This window comes from Pleurodeles waltl, chromosome 1_2 (genome assembly GCF_031143425.1).
Source record: "Pleurodeles waltl isolate 20211129_DDA chromosome 1_2, aPleWal1.hap1.20221129, whole genome shotgun sequence".
Lineage (NCBI taxonomy): Eukaryota > Metazoa > Chordata > Amphibia > Caudata > Salamandridae > Pleurodeles > Pleurodeles waltl.
The window spans coordinates 1,203,970,753-1,203,987,684 of NC_090437.1; the positions used below are offsets into that span (position 1 = coordinate 1,203,970,753).

The following is a 16,932-nucleotide window of genomic DNA, read 5'->3' on the forward strand; positions in this document are numbered from 1 at the left end:
TGGGGGTCCTGCTAGTGCCTAGGTCTACCAGGTAGGTGACCTGACTCTTTCTTTCTAGCACTGGGTAAGGGCCACTCCATCTGTCCTGAAGTGCCCTGGGAGCCACAAGCTCCAGAACCCAGACTTTCTGCCCTTGCTGAAACTCAACCATAGCAGCCTTTTGGTCATACCACATCTTCTGGGGTTGTTGGCTGGCCTCAAGGTTTTTGCTTGCCTTTTCCATGTAATCTGCCATCCTGGAACGTAGGCCTAGTACATAGTCCACTATATCTTGTTTAGGCTCATGAAGAGGTCTCTCCCAGCCTTCTTTTACAAGAGCTAGTGGTCCCCTGACAGGATGGCCAAACAGAAGTTCAAAGGGGGAAAATCCTACTCCCTTCTGAGGCACCTCTCTGTAGGCGAAAAGTGGACATCGCAAGAGGACATCCCATCTTCTTTTGAGCTTTTCAGGGAGCCCCATGATCATGCCTTTCAATGTCTTGTTAAATCTTTCTACAAGACCATTGGTTTGTGGATGGTATGGTGTGGGGAATTTGTAAGTCACCCCACACTCATTCCACATATGCTTCAGGTATGCTGACATGAAGTTGGTACCCCTGTCAGACAGCACCTCCTTAGGAAATCCCACTCTGGTAAAGATACCAATGAGTGCTTTAGCTACTGCAGGGGCAGTAGTGGACCTAAGGGGAATTGCTTCAGGGTATCTAGTAGCATGATCCACTACTACTAGTATGTATTGGTTATCTGAGGCTGTGGGAGGTTCAAGTGGACCCACCATGTCCACACCCACTCTTTCAAAGGGAACCCCCAACACTGGAAGTGGAATGAGGGGGGCCTTTGGGTCTCCACCTGTCTTACCACTGGCTTGACGGGTGGCACAGGAGACACAAAACTCCTTTACTTCCTGGGACATGTTGGGCCAATAGAAATGGTTAACTAACCTTTCCGAAGTCTTTGTTTGTCCCAAATGCCCAGCAAGTGGAATATCATGAGGTGAGGTCAGAATGAACTTCCTAAACTCCTGAGGCACTACCACTCTCCTAGTGGCACCAGGTTTGGTATCTCTTGCCTCAGTGTAGAGGAGTCCATCTTCCCAATAGACTCTATGTGTTCCAGTGATTTTTCCTTTGGTCTCTTCAACAGCTAGCTGCCTAAGGCCTTCAAGAGAGGGACAGGTTACTTGCCCCTTAGAACAACTGTTCCCTTATGGGTCCCCCTGGGCCCAGGAGCTCAACCTGATAAGGTTCCAACTCTGTTGGCTCAGTTCCCTCAGAGGGAAGAACTTCTTCCTGGGAAGAGAGGTTCTTGTTCTTTTGTTGTGTTGAAGCTGGTTCCCCAGTCTTCTTTCCTTTCCTCTTGGAGGGTTGGGCCATTATTCCAGGCTCCAACACCACTTTTTTACCCTGCGCCTTGCACTGTGCCCTTGTCTTGACACACACCCGTTCAGGGATACCCATCATGGCTTTTGAGTTCTACCTCAGCCCATGCTGAGGACTCCAGGTCATTTCCAAGCAAACAGTCTACAGGGATATTTGAGGAGACCACCACCTGTTTCAGGCCATTGACCCCTCCCCACTCTAAAGTTACCATAGCCATGGGATGTACTTTAGTCTGATTGTCAGCGTTGGTGACTGGATAAGTTTGTCCAGCCAGGTATTGACCAGGGGAAAACAGTTTCTCTGTCACCATGGTGACACTGGCACCTGTATCCCTCAGGCTTTCTACACTAATCCCATTAATCAAGAGTTGCTGCCTGTATTTTTGCATATTAGGAGGCCAGGCAGCCAGTGTGGCTAAGTCCACCGCACCCTCAGAGACTAATGTAGCTTCAGTGTGAACCCTGATTTGCTCTGGGCACGCTGTTGATCCCACCTGGAGACTGGCTATTCCAGTGTTAGCTGGAGTAGAGTTTGAAGTGGAACCTTTCTTGGGACAGGCCTTGTCTCCAGTTTGGTGTCCCTGCTGATTACAGCTACGACACCAGGCCTTCTTGGGATCAAGGTTTTTACCCTTGTACCCAAAATTGGATTGAAAGAGGCTTTGGACCCTCCCTCCTGAGCAGGTTTTTGGGGCCCTATAGAAGACTCTTTACTTTTTCCCTTAGATATCTCAACAGTCTTCCCTTGGGGAGTCTTTGTGACCCCTTTCTTTTGGTCACCCCCTGTGAAAGTCTTGGTCACCCTAGTCTTGACCCAATGGTCCGCCTTCTATTCCAATTCTTGGGGAGAAATTGGTCCTGGGTCTACCAGATGTTGATGCAGTTTATCATTGAAACAATTACTTAACAGGTGTTCTTTCACAAATAAATTGTACAGCCCATCATAATCATTTACGCCACTGCCATGAATCCAACCATCCAGTGTTTTGACTGAGAAGTCAACAAAATCAACCCAGGTCTGGCTCGAGGATTTTTGAGCCCCCCTGAACCTAATCCTATACTCCTCAGTTGAGAATCCACAGCCCTCAATCAGGGTAGCCTTCATGAGGTCATAGGATTCTGCATCTTTTCCAGAGAGTGTGAGGAGTCTATCCCTACACTTTCCAGTGAACATTTCCCAAAGGAGAGCACCCCAGTGAGATCTGTTTACTTTTCTGGTTGCCCAAGCCCTCTCACGAGCTGTGAACCATTTGGTGATGTCATCACCATCTTCATATTTAGTTACAATCCCTTTATGGATTTTCAGCATGTCAGGAGAACCTCTGACCCTATTTATGTTGCTGCCACCATTGATGGGACCTAAGCCCATCTCTTGTCTTTCCCTTTCTATGGCTAGGATCTGTCGTTCCAAAGCCAATCTTTTGGCCAACCTGGCTAACAGGAGGTCATCTTCATTGAGGCTGCCCTCAATGCTTGCAGAGCTGTTGGACTCTCCTGTGAGAGAAGCAACATCTCTGACTATCACTTCTGGAGTCAGGGTTGGAGAAACCCTGGGCTCCCTAACTAGGAGAGAGGGTGGGAGATTTCCCTCCTCATCACTAGCTTCTCCCTCTGTGAAGATATCATCAGAGGGGTTGTTTTTAGCAAACTCTGCCAAAAGCTCCTGGAGCTGAACTTTGGTAGGGTTTGAACCAGTCTTTATCTTTTTGATTTTGCAGAGAGACCTTAACTCTGACATCCTACGATGCAAGTAAGGGGTGAGGTTGAGTTCCATCACTATCTCTTCTGCAGCAGACATTATGTTTCTAAAAGTTGGAATACTTGTTAAGAATCTAAAACTATCTCTAGAACTTAATTCAAACTTTTAAACTCTAAAGGAAATGCTAACAGGGACTAACACAAGGCCCTAGCAGGTCTTTTTAAAAATTTAGAAAAATAGCTCAAATTTCAAAAATCTGTTTCTAATGACAATTTTTGGAATTTAGTCGTGTGATCAGGTATTGGCTGAGTAGTCCAGCAAATGCAAAGTCTTGTACCCCACCGATGATCCACCAATGTAGGAAGTTGGCTCTGTATATACTATTTCAAAGTAAGAAATAGCATGCACAGAGTCCAAGGGTTCCCCTTAGAGGTAAGATAGTGGCAAAAAGAGATAATTCTAATGCTCTATTTTGTGGTAGTGTGGTCGAGCAGTAGGCTTATCAGAGGGTAGTGTTAAGCATTTGTTGTACACACACAAGCAATAAATGAGGAACACACTCTCAAAGACAATTCCAGGCCAATAGGTTTTTATATACAAAAAAATATTTTCTTAGTTTATTTTAAGAACCACAGGTTAAAGATTTACAATCAATACTTTAAATGAAAGGTACTTCACTCAGGTATCATAGGAACTTTGAATCACCAAAATAGCCTCTACAGTTTTGGCAAAAATGGCAATAAGCTAATTTAAAACTAGACAGTGCAATTTTCAACAGTTCCTGGAGGAGGTAAGTATTTGTTAGTTTTGCAGGTAAGTAAACCACCTACAGGGTTCAAAGTTGGGCCCAAGGTAGCCCACCGTTGGGGGTTCAAGGCAACCCCAAAGTTACCACACCAGCAGCTCAGGGACGGTCAGGTGCAGAGGTCAAAGTGGCCAAAACACGTAGGCTTCAATGGAGAAGGGGGTGCCCCGGTTCCAGTCTGCCAGCAGGTAGGTACCAGCGACTTCAGAGGGCAGACCAGGAGGGTTCTGTAGGGCACCGGGGGGGGGGGGGACACAAGACAGCACAAAAAGTACACCCTCAGCGGCACGGGTGCGGCCGGGTGCAGAGTGCAAACAGGCGTCGGGTTTGTAATGGAGTTCAATGGGAGACCGAGGGGTCTCTTCAACGAAGCAGGCAGGCAAGGTGGGGGCTCCTCGGGGTAGCCACCACCTGGGCAATGGAGAGGGCCACCTGGGGGTCGCTTCTGCACTGGAGGTCAGATCCTTCAGATCCTGGGGGCTGCCGGTGCAGTGTCTTAACCAGGCGTCGGGTTCTTAGAAGCAGGCAGTCGCGGTCAGGGGGAGCCTCTGGATTCCCTCTGCAGGCGTCGGTGGGGGTGCACAGGGGGGGTCAACTCTGGCTACTCACAGGGTCGCAGTCGCCGGGGAGTCCTCCCTGTAGTGTTGTTTCTCCGCAGGTCGAGCCGGGGGCGTCGGATGCAGAGTGGAAAGTCTCATGCTTCCGGCGGGAAACATGCAGTCCTTTAAAAGTTGTTTCTTTGTTGCAAAGTTGTTTCTTCTTTGGAGCAGAGCCGCTGTCCTCAGGTGTTCTTGGTCCTTTTAGATGCAGGGTAGTCCTCTGAGGCTTCAGAGGTCGCTGGACCCTGGGGGACGCGTCGCTGTTGCAGTTTTTCTTGAAGTGGGGAGACAGGCCGGTAGGGCTGGGGCCAAAGCAGTTGGTATCTCCGTCTTCTCTGCATGTCTTTCCGGTGAGCAGTCCTTTTTCTTCTTCGGGTTGCAGGAATCTATTTTCCTAGGTTCTGGGGGCCCCTAAATACTCAATGTAGGGGTGCGTTTCGGTCTGGGAGGTTAGTAGCCAATGGCTACTAGCCCTGAGGGTGGCTACACCCTCTTTGTGCCTCCTCCCTGAGGGGAGGGGGGCACGTCCCTAATCCTGTTGGGGGAATCCTCCATCTGCAAGATGGAGGATTTCTAAAAGTCAGAGTCACCTCAACTCAGGACACCTTAGGGGTTGTCCTGACTGGCCAGTGACACCTCCTTGTTTTTCTCATTATCTCCTCCGGCCTTGCCGCCAAAAGTAGGGCCGTGGCCGGAGGGGGCGGGCATCTCCACTAGCTGGAATGCCCTGTGGCGCTGTAACAAAGGGGCTGAGCCTTTGGGGTTCACCGCCAGGTGTTACAGTTCCTGCAGGGGGAGGTGAGAAGCACCTCCACCCAGTACAGGCTTTGTTCCTGGCCACAGAGTGACAAAGGCACTCTCCCCATGTGGCCAGCAACATGTCTGGTGTGTGGCAGGCTGGCAAAACTAGTCAGCCCACACTGGAAGTTGGGTATGTTTTCAGGGGGCATCTCTAAGATGCCCTCTGGAGTGTATTTCACAATAAAATGTACAGTGGCATCAGTGTGCATTTATTGTGCTGAGAAGTTTGATACCAAACTTCCCAGTTTTCAGTGTAGCCATTATGGTGCTGTGGAGTTCGTGTAGGACAGACTCCGAGACCATATACTCTTATGGCTACCCTGCACTTACAATGTCTAAAGTTTTGCTTAGACACTGTAGGGGCATAGGGCTGATGCACCTATGCCCTCACCTATGGTATAGTGCACCCTGCCTTAGGGCTGTAAGGCCTGCTAGAGGGGTGACTTATCTATGCCATAGGCAGTGTGAGGTTGGCATGGCACCCTGGGGGGAGTGCCATGTCGACTTAGTCGTTTTGTCCCCACCAGCACACACAAGCTGGCAAGCAGTGTGTCTGTGCTGAGTGAGGGGTCCACAGGGTGGTATAAGACATGCTGCAGCCCTTAGAGACCTTCCCTGGCATCAGGGCCCTTGGTACCAGGGGTACCAGTTACAAGGAACTTACCTGGATGCCAGGGTGTGCCAATTGTGGAGACAAAGGTACAGGTTAGGGAAAGAACACTGGTGCTGTGGCCTGGTTAGCAGGCTTCAGCACACTTTCAAATCATAACTTGGCATCAGCAAAGGCAAAAAGTCAGGGGGTAACCATGCCAAGGAGGCATTTCCTTACACTCACCTTCTTACGCACTTTTTGAATTTGATAATCAACAATGTTCCGATCTATTTATATGCCACTTGATAAAATGTTAATCTGCAATTTACTAGGTAAGTTAACTAAACTACAGGTACTGGTTCAACTTATTTAATATTTCCACTTCATGATTAGACTATTTGATAATTAAAAGTGCCAAAGATAAAATAATTAATAGTGCTAATTAGCTCCTGCCGGTTAGTTGACACCTTTCTGTTCTAGTGCAGAGAGGCCTTCAGGTAGCTAGGCGCTTCCTAGAATAAAATAGAATGGTTAGAAAACAGAAAGGGGTCATTTGAACTGCCAATCATACTTTGTGAGTTAACATAAAGACCGTAGGTCAACAACATACACTGCTAAGAGAAAAAAAACACTAACATACTGTCAAAAGAACTCCTAGTGTTTTATAAGTGGATAATGATATGATTATCAGGAGAAAGTTCCCCAAAGTTTATATAGAAAAAGGAACAACTGAGTTCCTTCCATATTACAAGAATTACATTTTGTGAAAGGTTTAAGCTTATGTTAATATGTTCATGATTGCATAGCATCCTTTCAGTAAATCGCCTTAGCCTGCATAAAACAGTGTCTATCATAATCACTTGGATCCTGAAGCACTGACATCTGCCAGTTGTGAGAATTACTCTTCAGAGTATGTGGGTACGATAAGGCTTCTCTTAAAACCAGGACATATGCATAATATACAGTCCAAAAACTACATTTATTCCCCAAGCTGGGATGGTAAGCAGCAAGCATGCACACGTCCTCCAATAAGTTCCTTTTTTTCCAATTTTAGATGCACTGTGTTGACTCGATGAAAGAAATTAATGCCCAGTTGGAACAGGATCAGTTGTTATGTGTTTTCTTCATTTTGGGATTATACTCACCTGATGGTTTCATGTAATAATTCTCAATATCAGACATGTCCGTGTGTAGCGCACACTCGAGATAGCTGAGGATAACCTTTTTACTGTAGTAGTACCTCATGCCCATTAGAAAGATGGGTAAACAGCAGGTCGTCAGCAAGGACTTGGTCACAACAAAGCACAATACTATGGAGATAAGGAAGAGAAATAAACGATACCTGTCAGAAAAGAGAACGTAGAGTTGATATCGGAATAACAAAGACCCAAAAAGTGACAAAATGCATAGACAACACATGTTAAAAGTGCCAGAACAGAATTGCAGTTGTGGTATATAGCATTTTAATTTTAACTTACATAATTGTAGGCATATCTTATTACGTTATATGTTTAAATACCCAGCACAGCTGTTAAAGGTACAGAAAACACATTATCGCTTTTGTGGTTTAATGTGACTAAGGGAGTAACCGGGCCCCTTTTTATTTTTCTTCAGCTGTGGCCTAATAATGTACCCTGATATGTTTAGAGTGAACCTCCAGACCTGTGACAATTTAAGAATAGGCTTTACACCCTGCATGCATGCTACATATGTACGTTCAATTACAGCAAGTCTTAAGAAAGAAGTAAAGGTAACCACAATTTTCAGAAAGATTGATATAATTTGTATAAGTAGAGGTGTAGACCCACAATGGCCACTTCTAAGAATGGTCTACATTATTATATAACATAGCAGGATAGAAAAGAGACTAGAACAAATCAAGGCAAGGAAAATGCCTTATTTAAAAAAAACTGCAGGAGACAAAAAATATGTTTCTGTTTCGGCGACGGCACAATACAAATCCATCTTTTATATAAAAATGCACTTCTTTTCTTTAATATTTACTTGTATTATTGCATCGGGGCACATTCAGCAACTGGGAAGCTACTTACGGGATGATAAACCACGTAGTTACTTATTCACCACCGAACTGCACTGGGCTGAAAGTGGGAGAAAGTTGAGAGATTGACAGGTTGAGCACAAAGAATCGAAAGCCCCTTTTGGGGTGGAACAGAAGCGTAGCTCAAGCCGGCCGAACCCTGGTTAGCCAGCTTCTACCCCAGCTACTAAGCTACAGTTCACTGCAGGGTCTCTTGCATGCACGGCAAATTACCAGATTTCTCAAATGTCCTCAGAAAAGGCACGTTCACATTTATCACCCACGTTGGGGTGAATTGCAAGAAGCTGTTCGTTGAAATCCAACAAGCTACTTACCTTGGCAATCTTATTCTTGTGAAAGGATGACTGGGCAAAATTGTTTTTAGAATTTTTCGAATTCTCAGAGGGTCCGAAAACCAGTGAAAGAAAATGAAATAAATCGTGCATTTCCAGTCAGAAGCATACCATTCAGTGCCAGCCCTTTCTTTCCCTATTGCTTGACCAAAGATCTGAGGGTAACTTTAGAAAAAGGCTAAGCGGACACCCCCCCTCCATTCAGTCAGTAGTTTTTATTTCTGAAAGAAGACAGAAGTGCCACGACTGGCCAGATACTAAACTTGGAAGCAAAGAAAAGTTGATAATAATGTTGCCCGGGTGCCTATATGTAATATAGTTTTGCGTGGGCAAATGTAATTTTTTGTGCTGCTATTGAATTCTTACTTGCTGTCAAACTGATGGATATGAAACTTGGGTTCAAAAGGTACAGCTAGGCTGGGGATGAGGAAGGAGACAAGTGACTGCAACAGACAGATGTGATCATTAGTCTGAGGCACGTCTATGTACCCTGGACTAGTCGACGTACATTTATTTGGGCAAACTGTTTCATAGTCTTCCAGCAGTTTGCTTCGTTTTCACTAGATCAAGCTATCATGAAAGAAGACGCCTCCCTGGCAGTTCTCACTTAAGCTGCACTACCTAATACCAAAATACTCAGCTGACAGCTCAACAGTAGATTAGTGTCTTGTCAGAAGCGGTAAGTGGTTTGTCTCTTTTCACTCATTTCTCAGGACAGTCGCATGAGGATAGCATCATCTGTTACCACACATTTCGAAGGATGCCGATAAACCTCTCATTCAACTACTTCTGTGGTGCGGGCTCAGCTTTTGATGCATGAGCGACACTGACACCATTCCAAATCAAACTAATGGAGCTGCCCACCGCATTGAGGCATCTGTAGGCAGGGTCAGACCGAGACCAAACATCGACCGGGGCACCAAAGTAAAAGTGTCAGTGCATTAGATAGCTAAAAAGTGGCCCGTGTTTGCATGGGGCAGTTTTGAACTCGTGAAGAAATGCAGTATACGTGTTTTGCACTTAATGGAAGACTGCTTGAATGTGAGCTAGCTCCAAGCAATGTTTGTTTTAATATCAGGAAATTCAACAGTAAAAACCGTCCCAGCAGTCCTTATAACAGGCCCACAAACAGGCAAAAAACTGTCCCACACACTGAACTGTGAGATCAGCCCACTGGGCACCTGGTTGCCCTATAGGCCAGTCCGACCCTGTCTGTGGGGCTAATGTTCTTGAAAGGGGCTCCGATCCGAGATGCATCTGAGGCTGGGGTGCACCATTAGGATGGCGCATGTTGGACATATGGTGCTTTTCAACACAATTGGGCTCCCGGAAGGAGGGTTAGACATCTCCATGAGTATTTTCAGGCAGGAGGACACCCCAGAGAGACCTGAAACAGGATAGGGCCCAAGAGATATAGAGAGAATTCAAGCAAGATTTAAGGGCATGATGTGGGTTAACTTAGCCTTTTCTGTTGATTCTTTGGTCCTGCTTGGTGGAGGCTAGTTAGTTTTGGTCATCTGCAGTCCACATTTAGGGAAGGATAGGGAAGACAATTTCTAGATGGAGGTGAAAGCTGAAGTGAGGAAAGCACTATGCATTTTGTGTGATGTTGGGAGGGAAGACATGGTCAAATCAGGTGTTCTTGACCAGGTTTTGGAAGACTTTGACACGCCTAGGATGAAGCGTTCTAGAAGAGCAGGGCAGCAATGATGGCCTAGTCTCCCCCTCGGAGACAGGTCAAAATTGAGGGGGCTAGTGATGCAGATGGGAGCATATAAGGCAGCATGCAGAGCTCAGGAACAACCACTTTTACACTGTTCCTGAAGAACCTTGCTTAGCTGAGGGGGTGATGGCGGTGTGTGCTAATCATTTGTTCATTATTAATTTATTTGTAAGGGGATTGTTTTTCACAGACTCCCTGTTAACATTACCATACCATTGGTAACCAACAGAATCATATTCTTATTATATAAACCCAGGTTCTGAAGAACATTGGGTAATCCCATATATTGATGTAGGTTTGTTGGATTGGGCAGCTGGGGCAAACAAGATGGAGCTGAGGAAAATTAAAGCACTACTGGGTCATCTAAAGTTTGCTTGCATGATTGTTTGGGCTGGTAGGACATTTTGTGGGGATACTAGGCTTTGCTATGGCAGGAGTGCAACTTTTGCATCAAACAAGATTTCCTGCTGGTCTGAAATTGAATTTTAAGGTTTGGTTTAATTTCTTGCAAAACTTCAGTGCAGTGATCATGTAGTCCCTAGAGGATAAGCGGTTTGTGGCAAGTGAAAATAGTTTCTGGAGGAGAGGAGGCAAGTAGTTTCTGGCTGTTTTAAGACAGGAGATTGTGCTGAAAAGTGTGGCCATAGAGATGGCTGAGAGAGAGGCGTAACATTGCATTATTGCAGTTCTTACCACTGCTGTAGGTGCTTGCATTGTGGGATTCAGAGTTGGCAGACAGGAAGGTAACATTTAATGTCAACTGTGACACAGTAGGTGCCTAGGTAAATGGGAAAAAGGTCAGAGAAATTAGTCTGTTTAATTTGCTGCATTGGTTCATGCTGGATTGTCTACATCACAACACTAGGTCTAGAGCCAGGCATGTGCCAGATGCTTTGTCTTTTTTTCAGTGCAGAGTTTCCACAGGTAGGCACTGGGAGTGAATGCAGAGAACACTGAGCTTCCTCAGGAGGTGTGGGCCTTTGACGGAAGACTGATGGTGCTGGAACTAGTGAGAAATTGTTGGCGGTGGCCTCGAAGAGAGTTTGCACACAAGCCTGGTGTGAACTCTGCCATAGAAGGAATTATTTGAAGGACAGGAGGAAGGATGTGAAACGATTCATTTTGGGCATGACTGAAAAATATTGGCAGTTATTACTACAGGTAGGTTTGCAGGAGTATTTTTTTACCAGAATTTTTATACGGTTATGTACCCTCAAGGTTCAGATTGACGCTCAGACAAGGATATTGCTAGACAGCTACTAACATAAAGCTCCATCCTGCTTAATTTATCTTTTGCAACAATCTGATCTTTGACGGTTGTCAAGCAATATCCTTGTTTTCGTTTGTTGTAGGTTGAATTCCTGGGCCTCTCTCAGCTATTTCTATATTTTGGATTGTTGGGCATTCGCTGGTTGAAGTGGGCAGCCAAACAGGTAAATATGTCCTTTTGGAATGTCGTTGGGCAGGCTTCAAGAGTGATGTTTACGTGGTATACTGGTGGGGTTAGAGCAGCATGTGTTCGGGATAGATGTTGCTGTGGCTGGCGGAGCTGACACTCGGTAGGGCTTGTCCAGATATGCTGCTCATTAGCTTAAGTGAAATGTATCTTGTCCAGTTATCAGGCTTTTCACTGTTAAAAGTTATGAAAGCGGACTTGTTGAGAATGTAGCCTTTATGGTCAGATACTTTTTGTGTTGGCACTGTTTGTACAGAGATGGGTAGCTTGAGGTTCAGTGAAGCATAAAGCCATTAAGAAAGCGCACAGGAAAGTAAACAGAGATGCAGAGGTCATCCAACATGCAAGGATTTAACAGGATGATTTCAATGTGTTTTGGATGAATGTGGTTCCTTTATCGTTAATGGGGAACGAGTATTACCTGTTGGAGATTATGTAGCTACTGCTGAAGACTGTGGGGGTACAGTTACAGTGTTAGGGTGCAAGCTGGGTTGGGGCTGTTGGAGAGACAGCTACGGTAGTACTCCACACAAAGTTCAAATGGGGAGTAGGGATATGAAACCACTTGTTAAGAGTTTCTGTTGTTGCAGGAGAAGGCAATGAGGCTGCACTATTTGGAGGGGGCAGTACAACACTGAGAGGGCATATCTAACCTGGGGACGGTGGGAAGGACATGTATTGGCTGGCATCAGGTGGAGGGAAGATGGCCAAAGGTGACACCATAGTAATGGGATCAAGAGAATAACAGCTTGACAGGGTTGGCAAGGGTCTGAAAGAGTTGTAAGGTTCGAATCTTGATGCGACTCGTTTGATGCAGTAGGCACTGTGTGGACTAAGGGTGGAAGGCATGTGAGAATTTGGGTTATTGAGACGGGGTAATATATAATGTATATTATATTTATCGTCATGATGGTTTAAAGACCTGTCTCGATAACGCAGCCTTTTGCACTTGATATAAATTGTCTGTGGTTATTTGTCCTGTCTCTCCAGATTTTACGGAGAACACCATTCGGCTGCACCTAAAGGTGGACAAACTACTGAAGGCTCAAGCCCGATGGCCGGCTCTGCAGCAGCCCAAGGTCTTCTGTGACTCTAAGACCAAAAGCAACCTGCGCAAAGAAGCTGTAACTGGCGATTCCCCTGCATCCCTCTCATGCACTATCACAACGTTCAACAAACTCCTCTGGGTGCAGCAAAGGAAAGGATGGCCACCGCTGCTTGTTATTTACATTTCGGCAATGAAAATGCTAAAGGCCCGTGTGTTAGCCAGCCCCTACTCGGTTGCACCGAGAGACCTGAGAAATTATGTGTGTGCGCAAGAGGGATGCCGGGGTGGCACAGGACAGACAGGGTGTATAAATGCATAGGAGAAAGGCCATGATAGGGAGGCAACGAGGCACACGGAGCAACAGCAAAAGACAGTGAGAGAAAGTGGAATAGAAAGAGAGATAAAGGAAGGAGGAGGGGCGAAGAGAGAAAGTAGAGACGAACCGAATGGAAAAAGAAGAGGCAGAGAGAGCGAGCGACAAAAAGGACGGAGAAAGAAACAGGAGGCAGATAGCTGGCTTGAAAGTGAACTGAGAGAGAATTCACATGACGATTTTTTCCATCTCCGCTGTTTTCGATCAAAAACCAAGCCGATAAGCTCGCAGACGGCTCTTGCCATCAATTCTAAGGCCTATGTGCCTAGATGGACACACTCGTCTTCAGCTCCCAATGAAGACAAGTGAAAACTGACGGGTTAAACGAATGATGGTGCGAAGGAGGGGAGTGAGGGTGTACATGCGAGTAGGAATGGGATGTTTGAGAGGTGGAGAAACACTGAACCGAGGAGCTGGGACAGGGGTAAATGTTCGTGAGAGGAAATACGGGGATGGGGAGACAAGTGAGAAGAAATCACTGGTCGGGGCACAGGAGAGAGGAAACACGGGGCATATATTTCAATGCTCCCGATTTAGGTGGAAGATTCGAGATTTTAAATCCTAATTGCTTTATTTCAGCTTCCGTTTATAAAATCTTCCACTTCACTGCCAGTTGAGAAAAGAAAAAACTGCGATTTCTTGTTTTTTCCTTAATAATTGTGTTGTCTGTCCCCAAATGTTGGTATTTGTGGAGGGGTACAGAGGCAAATTTTATGTTGGTTGTCTGAATGCTTGAAAGACACGGTAATGGGAATCCGCGACCGGAGAATGGGAACAAGGCGATGCGAGGAGACGTGGAGAAGAGAAATCACTGATGGATACTGGGGCGCGGGGGAGGAAAGGGAGCCCAGTGAGCGCCTGAGTCCCAGTGACACCCGCCCCGCCTCCCATTCATTCTCGTGCTTCTGCCTTGGAAGGGTAGATGCAGCGAGCTAAGGAACCGGCAGCATGCGTTATCATAGAATCCAGCATCAGCACGATGCGCTGTTCACATCCAACATCCATCCCTCCTCCAGGGCAGGCGCAAGTCGCACCTTCGTGCCACTTAATATCCCCTTCACTAGCCTTTTCTCAACAGAAGGCGATGCTTTTCAGGTTACGCTTGACAGTAAACTAGGTGCTCAAAAGGTCCCATGCCCACGCAAAAGATGGGTAGATAAACTGATACTGTAAAAATACACAAGGGCTCAATTAATTTGCTGTAGTGTATATAATTGTATTCAACGCACTCGTATTTCACATGTATGATCACATATACAGATGCACACATGTCATGCATTTTACGGATCTGTATTTGAAGTCATATACACAAAATGTTCAAACAACCATGCACACTAATCCTTACCCCTGACTTTCTACCTCGGGGAGGGAAAGACAGCCTGGCATCTGATATTTTGGGGATACCGGCTCTTGTCCTTGTGTCTCATGCCTGTAACCAAACTACAAAAATGATCTGATGGACGTGCGCTTACCTATGAGGAGGGCATATAGGATCTGAATGAGGGGCTCGTGTTTCAGCCCCCTAAAGGCAGTGCTGGGGATCCGCTCCAGAATCCCCTCGTAGAAGATGCGCCGTGCGACCTCCTGGTCCGAGGGCTGAAATTCCCGAATGTATACTCGATCCTTGGTCCGGGCATCCACCTCTTCAGCGGCGATTAGGGACGAGGAGACAGAGGCAGGTGCTGGCACTAAGGGCCACATCTGGGAAGAGGACACGATCTGGGCATCTTTTTCCGAGCTCCCCGATATGGAATTGTGATCTCCAGCCTCTATTTTAGTCTCGCAAACCATTTTGGAAGACAAATAATTCATGCAAGTAGCCAGAGGGCGTGAAAGGGAGCGAAGAATGCTGCAGAGTGCACTGCTGTGCCGGACCCGATGGGCTTTGACGTGGAGGCAGTCAAGCAGAGGAGCTTCTCCGCATCTTGGAGATGTATTTATATAGCGCCAGGGCCGGTGCGGCTCTCGTCCTGGTGGGAGGGAAGGCGATCGAGGGCCAGGAGCTCGCCACATTGGCTGCCAAATGCCGTCATGTGACATGAAATGCCGCCCCCCTTTCTTTTCTCCTTTACTTCAGTGCAAATTGCTACCTCTTTTTTCTGATCTTTTTATGCAGCGGTAACGATCCGATCCCGCTGCTGAGCTCTACAAAACGCAACACACGCGCTGTCAGCAGCCGCAACGGCTGGGAAGAAGGATTGGCTTTTTTTTGTCTTGAACCCTCCTTGAATGGAAGACGGAGAGGAGGACGGAAAGTGGTCACCATTGGACTGCAGCCACAGCCATAGCAATGCGAATATGCACAGAGGAGAACTCATTTTTTGTTACTGGACTACGTTTTTCACGGATGCAAATTGTAAAATGCTTTGCAATGTAATTTACATCAGTCATGTTTCTTCAGGGGAGTTTCACTAATTATTCTTATGTTGGAAATCCCGATAGCTTATTTAGAGTGTCTCTTTTGGTTAGTATATGTAAGCAAAAAAATGGATGCTGTTCAACGCAGTAACCCATCTAGAACATATCACATGGGCTGATGTGTGCGCCGTTGAACGTGCTGATGAGCTGCACTCGACGATGCATCGCTCCCATGCCAATACAAAGGTAATCTTTATTTCTACTCTATTCTGTTTGTACCTTCTTCTGACCGATTCTTCCACACACACAAGCAAGTCTGAAAGGCAAACAATGTATTACTTTCTGCTGCCACGCCTTCCTCTTCGATGTTTCCAGGAATATGCGATGGCCCAGCAACGCGAGGTAAAGTGCATCTTTTCGTGAACAATTATTCTTATGTTGGATATCCAGATGGCGTATTTGGAGTTTCTCTTTTGTTAGTATATATTTAAGCAAAACATGGATGCTGTTCAGCGTAATAACCCATCTAGAACGATGAGCTGCACTCAACGAGGCATCGCTCCCATGCCAATACAAAGGTAATCTTTACTTATACTATATTGCGTTTGCACCTTCTTCAGACAGATTCTTCCACACACGCAAGCAAGTCTACCAGGCTGCATTACTTTATGCCGCACGCCTTCCGCTTCGATGTTTCTAAACGCGAAGGTCCCAAAACGCGAGGTAAAGTGCACATTTTTCACTACCTGGCTTTCCTAGAAAATTTTCCTATCAACATTTGTAACTTTGGAAATATATGTAATGCGCAGTATCGCTGCCACCGCCATGCCACCAATAGCTGGAAAAGAGGCAAACATGTGAACCATTAATAACGAACTATAGCAATAACTACAATACTTTCTGGCCAGGAAAAGCGCCGAAATCACCGTGACACACAGGACAGCCCTTAATTTGGGCCGACGCAAAGGTTGGGCCTCTGTCCTGGAAAAAGGCGACCACGGTACGTTCTCCAGTCTCTGAATTAATTGTTTTGCCCAGCACAAAGGACAGCAGGAGCGGCCACGGTGGCGGTAACCCGCAGGGAGCGCTGCTCACTTCAAGGAGCTGTCTCTTGTGTGCGCGTACCCAGAAGCTGCATATAGTAACGCCGCTCTGTTGGGAAGAGTGACGGGGGAAAGGATAACTGTCACCTAAAAATAGACCCCACTTTCGCCTGCTTGCAGCGATTTGTGCTGTTGCTACACACCCTGACACCTCTCAGTTTTGTACCAACACCCACAGCGGCCCCTACAGGCAACTGCTAGCTAGGAGTTGGAAAGCGAACCTCTTCAGAAAAGGCAAAGAACACGCTTCAGTCTTGCCTCTACCTCACTTTGAATCACTCGTCGAGTCGATTAGACAGCCATTGAGAAAATCAAATGGCAGTTATCGAACTATATTATTTTGCTCTTTTACTCATGCGACGCAACAAATTACTTGAAAATGTATAAATATAATATGCAATGCAGTTAACATTGAGGCTAAAAAAATACTAATTTGAACGTAGCCATCTCCAAACCTGAATTTCAAGTAAAACACGCAGCGCTCACTAAAGCTTGACGCTGCATCCATTTTAAGTGCGCAATTCCAAGATGGCCGCGCGGGGCACACGGGGAGGCAGGCTGAGAGGGACCAGAAAAGTAAGGCAGGGCTCGCAACGCGAAAACCTG

General features: G+C 46.2%; 1 protein-coding gene across 1 annotated transcript in view; it reads right to left on the reverse strand.

Annotated features, from left to right (window-relative positions):
- NAT8L (N-acetyltransferase 8 like) overlaps positions 1–14,773 on the reverse strand; it is a 178,666-nt gene extending 163,893 nt beyond the window's left edge. The window contains exons 1-2 of the mRNA XM_069203777.1: positions 14,338–14,773; positions 7,020–7,184 (exon numbers count right to left, since the gene is read on the reverse strand). Coding sequence (XP_069059878.1) covers positions 7,020–7,184; positions 14,338–14,677 — 505 coding nt within the window. The 5' untranslated portion in view covers positions 14,678–14,773. The remainder of the gene's footprint in view (positions 1–7,019; positions 7,185–14,337) is intronic.
- Positions 14,774–16,932: the final 2,159 nt, after the last annotated feature.